The 13551-nt window shown below is 36.9% G+C and overlaps 1 protein-coding gene across 8 annotated transcripts in view; it reads left to right on the top strand.

Moving 5' to 3' along the window:
• CNTLN (centlein) overlaps window positions 1–13551 on the top strand; it is a 367082-nt gene that overhangs the window by 247687 nt on the left and 105844 nt on the right. For all 8 annotated transcript variants that reach the window (XM_077966047.1, XM_028835147.2, XM_015117646.3 and 5 more), the window contains one exon: window positions 4605–5140. In XM_077966047.1, the coding sequence (XP_077822173.1) occupies window positions 4605–5140 (536 nt within the window). The remainder of the gene's footprint in view (window positions 1–4604; window positions 5141–13551) is intronic.

Here is a 13551-nt window from a genome sequence, read left to right as displayed (position 1 = left end):
TAAAATAAGGCTATTAGGGTCAGCCCTAATTCAACATGACTGGTGTCTTTATTTAAAAAAAGGAAATTAGAATACAGACAAATACAGAGGGAAGTCCATGTGAAGACACAGGGAAAAATAGCCATTTACAAGCCAAGGAGAAAGGCCTCAGAAGAAACCAACCCTGCTGACACCTTGATCTTGGACTTCTAGACTCCAGGAATGTGAGAAAATAAATTTCTGTTGTTTAAGTCACCTACTCAGTTATACTTTGTTATGGCAAACCTAGCAAACTACACTCTTCATAGCTTCATAATGTCAGGTATTTTATTTCAGTTTTGGAAAGAGCCTCTTTTTTTGGGGGGTGGGAGGGGACAGGGTCTTGCTCTGTCGCCCAGGATGGAGTGCAGTGGGCAATGCTGGCTCACTGCAACCTCCGCGTCCCAGGATCAAGCAATTCTCGTGCCTCAGTCTCCCAAGTAACTGGGACTACAGGCGTGTGCCACCATGCCTGGCTAATTTTTGTGTTTTTTGTAGAGGTGGGGTTTCACCATGTTGGCCAGGCTGGTCTTGAACTCCTGAGTTCAAGTAATCCGCCTGTCCCAGCCTCTCAAAGTGCTGGGATTACAGGCATGAGCCACTGCACCTGGCCTGAAAAGAGCCATCTATTTGGTATATTATTTTAAATGTTTAATACTATAAGAAAACGTGGGCTTGAGCTGAATTATAATCCACAAATTGAATACTTTTAACAGTTCCCCAGACTTTCATTCTCAAATATGTATTAAAATTTACTTTTCTATTTTTGAAGGATTAAAATCAGTTTAACAATTTTTGAGTATACCTTGAATAACACTTTAATAAGTGCTATGGATTTTCCCTTTTCAAAATGTTTAGAAGTAGTGTCTCTGTTTTGTTATTTGTCCTCCATTTTAAACTCAAATAATTTTGACCAGTTCTCATGATTAAACATACATTCACATTATGCAGTTAACAGACCTTAAAACCACAGACATCTTCAATTGGTATGTATATAGAGGTGGAAAGTTGTGGCATCTTTCCTCATCTATCATAAGGGCCACAGTTGACACTCCTATAATAAAAGGCAGTTTAACACGAGAAATACATAACATTTATTTAATCAAAGTTTTATGTGCCACAGGAGGCTTCAAAAACAAAGACCCAGAGAAAACTGTCTATTTATGCGCTTAGGTTCAATAAAGAAAGGATAGCCATGTAGAAATGTATCTATACAAAAGGGTATGTCTATGGTAATAGGCTAAGGAGGGGCAAACCAAGCAAGGCCTATCTGCTCAGATTCTTCTTGCCCTCTGTGTAGACTTCCTTCCTTCCCGGGTATGGGACAGGACCCCTCTGGAATGAAAGTCTTCAAGGGAGAACTGAGAAGGGAGAAAGTTACCTTTCTTGGTTTTACGGCTTGCTTTTGGGGAGAAGAGTTCTAGTTTGTATGACCTGCCTTAGGGAAGAGGAATTATGTTTGATGTGACTTACTTTATGGGAGAAAATGGGGCGGGTGACAGGAGGGCAGGAGGTCTTGCTTCTGAGGCACTTCCAGTGACCTTCAATTCAAGGTACTTGGCAAGCCAAAGTGGCATATTTTGGTGTGTTGTATTCTGAGCCCCAACGTATGTAAAATGTTAATGAGTTGTCCCCAAACTTAAGTGGATTTTAGTCAAAAGAAAAAAAATGCTAATTTCCAGAATTGGAATCTCAAATTTAAGATGTTTATTAGTTATATTTATTTGTAACATATTTTAATTGAATTGAAATATACAGCTGATTTAATGGCTAATTCAGAATATTCATCACAAGTAATTATATTTTAGTTACAGCAGTTTTATTAGATAGATGTTAAGGTGAATGGTAATAGAAAACAGTAATAATGATAATGATAGTAAATTGTTTACTACTTACTGTCTGTCAGGAATTATGGTTTATGATCACATTTAATACTCCCAACAAAGCTGTAAGGTATAGGTATTACTATCCTCATTTCACAGATGAGGAAACTAAAGGTAAAATACCTTTAATATTTTACCAACTAAAGCAAGTAGAGTTGGAAGTGAGATATAGACCTGATTCAAAATTCTATTTCCCCTAAAACACACTGCTTCTTATTAATATTTTTGTACCACCAAAGTCACTTTTTAAAAAAAAGTGTGGACCAGTCAAGGCAACACAATGAGACCCTGTCTCTACAAAAAATAAAAAGTTAGCCAGGTGTGATGGTACATGCCTCTGGTCCCAGCTCCTTTGGAGGCTAAGGTGGGAGGATCACTTGAGCCCAGGAGGTCAAGGCTGAAGTGAACCATGATCGGACCACTGCACTCCAGCCTGGGCAATAAAGTGAGATCTTGACTCAAAGAAAGTGTAATTGTTTACTTGCATCAAATATGTATTTAAAGAATACAGTATATTTTACTCACTCCCCTTTGGAATCTAATATGCAAAAGTATTTTAAAATATATTTATGAAAAGTATACTGATTTGGGCAGTGATTAAAAATCCTTCAATAAAATTTAGAAGTAGAGTGATTTGGAAAAAGTGAAAAGGATTCTGGCATAGATTTTTTTCTTGAACACTGTATTTTTTGTCACATTAATCAGCTCCCCAGTAAAGTGTTTACATTGAGAAGGAACAATACAATCTCTTTCACAGAAATATGCAGAAGTCTACAATAGTTTGAGACAAAAATTTTCAGATAGCTTTATTCCAGGTCATGAGTAGGTCCTTTAAGGACATATGTCCAATAGTAGGTTAATATATCATACCATGGAATAGAAGTGATTGAAATTAGGTGAGATTCTTCATACTGTGTTGAGAAATACCCATGCCCCAGGATAGTATAGTCACTTAGTAAATTAATGTTGATTTAAATGAAAGGGGTTGAACGTTAAAAAAAAAAAAAAAGATAATATAGAAGGATATGTAAATCAGACATGACTGAAACTCATGTTTAGGAAACAATTTACATCTTCACTATTATAAGTAAAGTTTCGTAAACTGGAAAGTGTTAAGAATATGTATGTTTTATCTTGTATATTTCTGGAATATTATTATTTTGAATCATTGGTTATTGTCTTAGTCTCTTCAGTTGGCTATAAAAAATACTAAAACTGAGAGGATTATAAACAATAGAAACTTGTTGTCCAAGATCCAACTGTCCAAGATCCAAGATTCAGTGTCTTGTAAGATCTCTCTTTCTGGTTCGTAGATGGTGCCTTCTTGCTGTGTCCTCACCTTGAGGTCTCTTTTAATACCACTAATCCCATTCATGAGGGCCCCACCCTCATGATCCAATCACCTTCCAAAGGCTCCACCTCATCATGCCATCACACTAGTGATCAGGTTTCAACATAATGAATTTTGTGAGGGACAAAAGTAGTCAGATCATTGGAGTTGTCAGTGTATCAAACATGTTTCTCTGAAGAATTTTGTTTTACAAGTAAAAATGAGTTCATATACTTTTTCAGTCATTTAGATTGTTTTGCTTGTCTCCAGTTTTTTCTTGAGTCCAAATCTTTGTTCATTTTCCATACATATCTGAGTAATTCTTCTTTCTCATATGCCTTGTTGAATAGTGGGAGGGGCACAAAATCCTGAATTTGGATCCCAGTTCAATCCCAGAAAGGTTTACCTCTGTGAAATTTAAGTTTTCAGAACCTCTTTTTCCTGTCTGGAAAGATAATTGTTAGTTCCACATACCTCATGTTTTGAGATGGCCAGAAGCGATCATGTTGATCGTGTTTTTGAAACTATTTTGTAAATAGTAGAATGTACTTTACAAACAATAATGCTTATTATTAATAAGATCTAAATGTAAGTCAACTCCTCCATGAAATATTTGAACTTAAGAATTGGAATTAATTGCCCACACTTATGACACTTAGATTATATCCTTTATTAGGTTTATTTATGCAAATGTCTGTCTTTCCCAATGATTTTGAAATTCCTTAAGATTAGGAAGTGTATGTTACCATTGCTATGTCCTACAACACAAGCATTGTTTATTGAAATAAATGGTAAAATTTTAATTTATATGCAATCTTGAAATCATTGTAATTTAAAATTGCTAGACTTTATTATTTTGGTAAACTGTTCCTTTATCTGAGGACCACATGACTACTAAAATTACATTTTTCTAATTTAGGAAAAAAGCAGCCTCAGTAGATTACTTTGTATTGTCATTCCTTTTTCATGATTGTTGAATATTGAAAAAAGTTTATTTATTAATACAGTTTATGTGTCTACTTTTTGCCTTTTTGTGTATGTTATTTTTCTCTGTAATATTTTTTCCACAATGAATAGAATATATAGCCACGGCACTTATGATCTCAGAAGACACTGCAGTTTATTAGCATACTTAGTTCTGTCACTGTGTAGAATTTTACCTTCTTTTACCATCTGTCCTTTATTCAACAGATATATTATTGCATTTTTGAATGTATTCATCTATACCGCCTTAGAATTATCTAGAAATCAAGTACTTTAGATTTGTTTTGTCCTTGTGCTAAATGTAATTTTTATTTCATAAGTTAGAAATGATAATAAAGTATAGTAGATTATGGTTTTGGATTCTTGAAAGAATAAACTTTTCTCTTTAGGTCATTGAGTTGGAAAATCGGCTGAAATCTTTTGAGAAAAGGTCGAGAAAATTAAAAGAAGGGAATAAAAAATTAATGAAAGAAAATGATTTTCTGAAATCCCTCTTAAAACAGCAACAAGAAGATACTGAGACCAGAGAAAAAGAGCTAGAACAGATAATAAAGGGGAGTAAAGATGTAGAAAAAGAAAATACTGAACTTCAAGTAAAAATCAGTGAGCTGGAGAGAGAAGTAACTTTCCTGAAGAGACAAGTGGCAGAAGCTAATGCATTGAGAAATGAAAATGAAGAGCTGATCAACCCAATGGAGAAATCACACCAGTCAGCAGACAAAGCTAAATCCGAGACGGCTACCACGAAAGTGAGATCTGGACGATATGATTGTAAGACAACTATGACCAAGGTTAAATTTAAAGCTGCCAAGAAAAATTGCTCTGTGGGTCGTCACCACACTGTTCTCAATCACTCCATCAAGGTTATGAGCAATGTGTTTGAGAACCTCAGCAAGGACGGCTGGGAGGATGTGAGTGAAAGCAGGTAAGGCTCTCATTAACTTAGCTCTGTGGTGGGGACACTGTGCATATGTAAAGCACTAGCAAATGGAGATTGAATTTCAACTACTGTCGATTTGGTATTCAGAAAAAATACTGTCAGATCCTTTGAAATATCTTGGGAGGTCTTGTTCTGAGCTTATTGACTGAAATTTGCATGCAAAATTAGCCACAACTGCATGAGTATTTGAATAGGTGCCAGGAAACCCAAAAGAAGGCAATGCTTGATTTCTTCCAGTGATGCTATTTTCATGCAGTCATGAGGCTTGAAATTGACAGTTTGGCAGGTTGATTTAATTTGCTGGCCCTTTGCATATTCACCACTGACAGCTAAGGATTCCCAGGCAAGCCTACTAAGTCGGTTTAGTTATCTTGTGACATGCCAACCTGGGAGGAGAAACAATTTTCCCCCTTAATTTAGTTAGATAAATTTTGAATGACCCATTTCAGCTTGTTACCAGATGTCTACAAGCTGTTTAACATCCTTTAAATTAAGAACCATCTTCACTAATTATTTTATGTATGTATTATGCAAAGTCATTGTACTAACTTTAATTGAAAGGTAGTTAAATATTAGTTCTTTAAAGTTATAGCTCTACAGATTCCTAGTCTTAAGATATGTACCCCTAGTGAACAGCAACAGGAGGATACTAAAAATCTATAATGCTTCTTTCTCTTACTCCTGGCTGTACATTCATATATGCACTTGAAACACATCAGTAAAACTGTCAGAGGCGTGTGAACCAGAGCAACTCCATCTTAAATAGGAGCTGGGTAAAATGAGGCTGAAACCTACCGGGCTGCATTTCCAGATGGTTAAGGCATTCTAAGTCACAGGATGACATAGGTCAGTACAAAACACAGGTCTTAAAGACCTTGCTGATAAAACAGGTTGTGGTAGAGGAGTCGGCCAAAACCCACCAAAACCAAGGCGGCCACAAGAGGGATCTCTGGTTGTCTTCACTACTACACTTGCACCAGTGCCATGACAGTTTACAAATACCATGGCGACATCAGCAAGTTACCCTATATGGTCTAAAAAGGGGAAGCATGAATAATACACCCCTAGTTTAGCATATCATCAAGAAACAACCATAAAAATGGGCAACCAGCACCCCTCGGGGCTGCTCTGTCTATGGAGTAGCCATTCTTTTATGGCTTACTTATAAACTGAGGACCACATGACTACTAAAATTATATTTTTCTAATTTAGGAAAAATTAGAAATTTACTTTCTTAAAAAACTTGCTTACACTTTGCACTGTGGATTTGCCCTGAATTCCTTTTTGTGCGAGATCCAAAAACCCTCTCTTGGAGTCTGGATCAGGACCCCTTTCTTGTAACAAAACCACAAAGACGAATGATAGAACACCTCTTTTTTACATATAGACAGTAGGGAAGTTCAGTATTGCCATAATTGCTAACAAATTGCTCAATTTGTCATAATTTTAAAAATTCTGCTGTGTTTTATAATGACATATGTCCTTTGATTTTCCCTAGTTTTTTATTTTGTTTTGCTTTTAAATCCCTAATAGTGATTCTGTTTTAAATTTGGAATGTCTCCGGATACTTTTCCTAATCACAGACATAGAACTGAAAATTACCTTAAAATGTGGTCCCCAAACTTGTTTGCATATTAGAAGCACCTGGTGGTCTTATAAAAATTCCAAAGGTTAGGTCACACCCCAGACGAATTAAATTATAACCTTTGGAGTGGGATACAGGCCTAAGTATTTTTTCAAGTTTCCCTGTTGAATCCAATGTGCAGACAAGTTTGAAAAACACTGTTTTTAAACATCATGTACTCAAGCCCCTTGTCCTCAGGCAGTTAAAGAAACTCAGAAAACATATTTATGAAGGAAAGGCCAAAGGACCAAATCTGCATTCCCATTTCGGTGTTACCCAGGTTGTTCTTTCCTTCTCTCAATGGCAATTAGAGGTAAAAAGTTACTTCACACCCACTAAGCATTGTCTATATCTTCAAGGAAAGTCTAGTGCTAGCTACTAATTCTATCTTAACCACTTGGTACTACCGCACTATTCATAATAAAGTGGTGCCATTTACTTATGTGCAAATATGTATGTATGAATAAATAAGCAATAGTTAGGTAATTTGCTAATACACACTTTTAATTTTATCATATTAGTATTACCAGAAAGAGGTCCCAATTCAGATCCCAAGAGAGGGTTCTTGGATCTCACACAAGAAAGAATTTGAGGCAAGTCCATAGAGTAGAGTGAAAGCAAATTTATTAAGAAAGTAAAGGAGTAAAAGAATGGCTACTCCATAGGCAGAGCAGTCCCCAAGGGCTGCCGGTTGCCCATTTTTATGGTTATTTCTTGACTATATGCTAAACAAGGAGTGGATTATTCATGCCTCCCCTTTTTAGACCATATAGAGTACCTTACTGACGTTGCCATGGCGTAGGTAAATTGTCATGGCACTGGTGGGAGTATAGCAGCGAGGATGACCAGAGGTCACTCTGATCACTGTCTTGGTTTTGGTGGGTTTAGCCAACTTCTTTACTGAAGGCTGTTTCATCAGCATGGTCTTTATCACCTGTATCTTGTGCTGACCTCCTATCTCATCCTGTGACTTAGATTGCCTAATCTACTGGGAATGCCTCCCGGCAGAACTGAGCCTTAGTTTACCCAGCCCCTATTCAAAATGGAGTTGCTCTGTTTCAAACACCTCTGACATTAGTGCATGTGCACAAGGTCACATATTTTGAGAGACATATCATACAATATCTCTTAAAATATAGGATTGTCATTTATGTTACTTAGCAGTAAAACTCAATTTTATACTGTGATTAGTGTTACATTTCCTGCCTGACAGAATACCTTCAAGAGTCCCTTAGCTGCAAATAATTCTCAAACGGCTAGAAATTCTTGCAGTAGAGCTTTAGGGACTTCAGAAGATTCTTTCTTTTAGATTTTTAGAGACAAAAATATAAGAGTTACTTGGATATTGAAAAAAATAGAACTTAATATGTATATATATAATTTAGTATATATAAAATACTATATTGTATGATTATCACCTTATCAGTATTTATTTTCCATAGTTGAATAGTATTGACAAGAGCATGCCTTTTCAGTGATGGGTTTTATCAGGGGGAGTTGTTTGTATCTTCAAGAAGAAAAACAGAATTTCAGTATTCCAAGCAAATTAAAGAGAAGTGAAGTTTGGAGTGTTATTGAATAAAAGGGGCTTGTTGCCTTATGCTAGAAGTGAATACTATGACATTGGGTTTCTGAGAAAAGAAAAGCTTTATATTACAAGTTGACTCACAAGGAGACAGGAGTGTCAAGCTAAAATCTGTCTTCCAGGCTGGCTTCAAAGCAGTATTTTTAGAAAGTGATGGGGGGAGGGGGAATTCTGAGATTAATAGGTGATGGGTGAAAGGAAAGGGGAGATCTGCAAAGTCCTTGAGCAGTTATCTCTTCATGCTGCAAGTTGCATGTGCAATTCTGGGATCGTATGAAACATGCAGTGGAATTTCAGACTGTGACATCAGCAAGCTCGTTCTGTGCAGACTCCAGTCAACCACATTGGTTCCAACTGATTTCAGCTAGTTCTTTTATCTCATAAGCAGAGGGAGTTTCATTAAGTTGTTTCTTTTTTAATCTGCCATCCTGCAAACTCAATAATTTCTGTTTATCATTGGTTTCTTTAATTCTTTGAGGCATGGTTTCAGAAGCAGAGAAATAAGAATGTGTTGAGTAGATTATAAAGGGTTGCAAAATGTGCCATGCCAAAATAAGCAATTTGGGCATAAGGATTATTTCAAACTGAAGCCAGTTCGGAAAAAGCAGTTACAAGAAAAGCTCTCTTATCTCCCGCTAAAAGCAGTACATACATTTGCAAAGGTATTCATTCTCCCCTCTCTGCCAAAAAGGGATAAAAGCTAATCACTGGATACAACTTGAGTCCCTAATGAGCCTGGAGATAGCTCCAGAGGAAGCTACGTAACACATTTTGACAACTAGCCTTCATCTACCATTAGTTTTCCACATATTTGCCTTCCTACAATTTGCTGCCCCTTGGGACGCAAGTCCTTTCCTTTCCGTTATCACTTATTTAAATAGTTGTTCTTTGCTGAAGATGCTATATAAACTGGAGTTCTAAGCCACCTCTTTGAGCTACTCACTTCCAGGTGGTCCCACGTATTTATTATATGTGTGATACACATGTTAATTAACTTACTTGTTTTTCCCTTGTTAATCTGTCTTTTGTTACAGGGGTCTCAAACGAGAACTTAGGTAGAAGGAAAATCATTTTTTTCCATCCCTACAGTTATACTTTCTACTTCTATTTTCTCTTATCATTAAGTTATTTCTTTAATTGCCTGGTCACATTTCCCAAACACAACATAAACTTCCTTGATTCTGTGTGTTTAGCCTATCTGACTTCAGTCTCTCCCTACTAGTGCATTTTATTCTCATTCAAAATTATTTTACAAGAAACTGATGCTCTTTGACTTTTCTTTTTGCTTCAGGAATATGGCATTTTGATCCTTAAAGTTTTCAACCTTAGTCTTAAAGCCCTTTCCATCTTCTCCCATTTTATAAAGCAGTATATTCACTCACATTACCACCTTTTGTAAAAAGATGATAACAACTGATGGCGTTCAGGACATACTCCTCCCAAAATATAGTTGAAGGAATTTGAAAAATGGCAGGTGCAAGAATGACTCTGTGACCTTCTCCCCTAAAACAGATTATAAGATCCTCATATGAGAGGTGGCTTCCTTATACCAGAGGAAAGGAACGTCCTTATCTCAAAAGACAGAGGAACACCAAGATGAATCTGAATGAACAGCCATGCTAAGTGTCCCCCAGTTTACTATGCTTAGCTCATACTCTTTTGTCTTACCACATTTTCCCGTGACTTTCTGTTTTTCATCATACCTTACATGTAACCATTTTTTGGGTCCTCATTTCCTTATGAAGCCTCCCTTGTCATGTAAAACTTACATTAAATAAATTTGCTTGCTTTTCTTTTGCTAATCTGCATTTTTTACAGTGTCTCAGCCAAGAACATAAGTTGGATAAAAGAAACATATTTTTTCTCCCCAACACAACCCTACCTTTATTTATTTATTTATTTAGAGGTAGAGTCTTGCCCCATCACCCAGGCTGGAGTGCAATGGCTCAGTCTCAGCTCACTGCAATCTCCACCTCCCGGGTTCAAGCAATTCTCCTGCCTCAGCCTCCCGAGTAGCTGGTATTACAGGTGCGCACCACAATGCCTGGCTAATTTTTTGTATCTTCAGTAGAGATGAGGTTTCACCATGTTGGCCAGGCTGGTCTTGAACTCCTGACCTCGTGATCTGCCTGCCTTGGCCTCCCAAAATGTTGGGATTACAGGCGTGAGCCACTGTGCCCGGCCAACTCTACCATTATTTAGAGTATATCCTAGGGATTAGGAACATGGAATCTGTTACCAAACTGCTTTTGTTCAAATCCTCTCATCCTCTAGCTGTGTGACCATAGGCATGCTATTTGACGTGTCTATGCCTCAATTTCATTATCCATAAAATAGGCATAATGATAGGATCATATTCATAGATACGTTGTGAGAAAGAAATAGGATACAACATTAAAATAGCACCTAAAACATGTTCATTACTGTATGTTTATTATTATTACAAGGAATCATTTTCTTTGGCTATCTGAAACACCCCTTACCCCATCCTCAGGATATTTGTATGTATATGTGAAATGTATATGTTAATTCATTCATTTCCAATTGTGGTTAAGAATATGAAAAATTCTGCAATCAAACAGTATAGTCTCACATTGAATAAAGAATTATTTTTCAAATTGTGAATACAGGTCTTTTTTAGGCCTGCATTTTGTTCCTGTTTATAGATTCCACACACAAAGGTTCCATGAACATCTCTTCATAAACTTGTTTCAGCTAAAATTATTTGTCTTTCAAGCTGATTTTAATTGTACCCAGATTTTTTTCCATGGAATTAGTAGAACTATTAGTTTTATGATTGCAAAGATTTTTAATCTTGGAAATTTTTATACTGCTATTTTTTAATGACCTGTACATTCATTCGATCCTCATCGAAGTCCTGATTCTGCTGTGTTCTCCACTACATTGATCAAAAATAGGTTTGTCTATACTTTCTCAAAATAGCAATCTTGCTTTAGGTTCGTAGCATTTGATTCCTAGGTTACTGTAGATCTAGATTCCATAGAACTTTGCATATTGTTAGTCTCTTGACACTGCATCTTAGGATAAAGTAGTGGAGTTCCTTTCATGTTGTTAAGTTTTTGATGGAGGACTAGACTATATACATAGCAGACTGTGAAGAATAAGTGAACAAATACATTTCTTGAATCATTAAACAATATTCATTGTCTGACTACCTAATATAGTATGGTAATTAAAGCAAAATCCATATGGAGATTTTTTTTTTTTAAATGACATGGAGTCATGCTCTGTTTCCCAGGCTGGAGTGCTGTGGCACAATCATGGCTCACTGCATCCTCGACTTCCTGGGCTCAAGCTACCTTCTACCTCAGTCTCCTTAGGAGCTGAGACTACAGGCATGTGCTACCATGCCTGGCTAATTTTTCAAATTTTTTGTAGAGATGAGGTCTTGCTACATTGCCCAGGCTAGTTTTGAACTTCTGGTCTCAAGTGATCCTCCTGCCTTGACCTTAGAAAGTATTTGGATTACAGGTGCAAGCCACCGTGCTTGGCCTAGATTCGAGGTTTAATGAAACAATGAAAATTTTTAAAGTATTACAAGAAATTACAAGATTACTTTGTTTATAACTTTGGAGCATCTCTAGGAAGTATACTTAAGCAAGAGATGAAAATACAGAGCCAGATATGAAAAAATGTTAATAGAACTTTAAACATCTATATAATAACAGATATATAAAAAGAGTTAAAAGTCAAATGACTGACCAGGAAAAGGTATTTACAACACATAAAGAAGGTAAAGGACTAATATCCAGAAGATTTTAAGATCACTTACAAATTGTCATATAAAAAGACACATCAATAGAAAATGGGCAGTGCTATGGACAGGAAATATTAATGGTTTGAGGAGATGACTCAGTGAACCAAAGATTATGAATATGTTTGTAGCAGACAGACATGATATATGGAATCCCTGACAAGCATGACAAGAACCACATGTAGACACCTAAGGCTATGCGATTTCTGTTGACAGCTGTTTTCTATTTAAAAAGCTAGTACTACTTGGAAGAGGCTGCGGCAGTGGTGGATATTTTATTTCCACAAATCCCCCATCAAAATAAACAAAACAAATAGGAAGGCATAGCCAAAATCTCAAGGATAGCATCTATAATAGAATTGATGACAAACCCAAAATATGAACAGGTCGGGACAGCCATCAGCAGCTGTATGACTTGCATCGTATCAAGAGAGAGAAAATTGGTGTCCTGAGAAAAGAAAAATGTAGTTCTTCTATGATCTGTATATACCAAAAGACCAGAACTTCCCTGATGAACTAAGTCCCACCTGGAGGGGATGACACTGTGAAAATAAACTGAGTTATAGGGACAGTAGCCCCCTCTGTTGGTTAATTTTATGTATCAACTTGTTATGTGTTTTTGGATGAGGTTAACATTTAAATCAGTGAGCTTTGGATAAAGCACATTGTCCTCCAGAATGGAGATGAACCTCATTTAGTCTATTGAAGGCCTGAATATAATACAAAGAATGGCCTCTGTGAGCAAGAGGGAATTCTCCAGAAAACTGCCTTCAGATTTAACCTGCACCATCAGTTCTCCTGGATCTCTAGCCTGCCAGACTTCACACTAGAACTAGAAAATTTACTTTCCTGGGTTTCCACCTGCTAGCATTTGGACTGAAGCTATACCATTAGTTCTCCTGAGTTTCTAGCCTACTGGACCATCCTGTAGATTTGGACTTCCCAGCCTCCACAGTCATGTGAACCAATTCCTAAAAATACATACATACATGCATACATCCTGTTGGTTCTGTTTCTCCAGAAAAACACTGACTAATCCACCTCTCTACCTCCCACTCCCACTCCAAAGAAAGTAGTGAAGGTTGAGATCAATGTTGAGAGAGTGCATCAAAGGAGGCATTTTTCAGTATATCAAAAACTTGGAAAGAAAAGTTGGAAGATTGGTGGCAGGGAGGTCTGTGGGGAGGTTGGCAGAAGATTGGTGGCACGGAGGTCAAGGGGGAGGTCGGCGGATGGACCTTTTGGAAGAGATACACACAAAGCCCATTCTGTGAACAAAATGACCCATGGTATGGATCTTGCCTATTTCACAGCTATCTGAGGGCTTGCTTAATGGGCTCATGAACAAAGTGGCTATGGCAACAGGTATAGCTTCTACACCGCACAGGTGTCCTGCCACTAATTTTCCAATT

This window comes from Macaca mulatta, chromosome 15, assembly GCF_049350105.2.
Source record: "Macaca mulatta isolate MMU2019108-1 chromosome 15, T2T-MMU8v2.0, whole genome shotgun sequence".
NCBI classification, from domain to species: domain Eukaryota; kingdom Metazoa; phylum Chordata; class Mammalia; order Primates; family Cercopithecidae; genus Macaca; species Macaca mulatta.
This window is presented reverse-complemented; position numbering and strand designations above follow the sequence as displayed.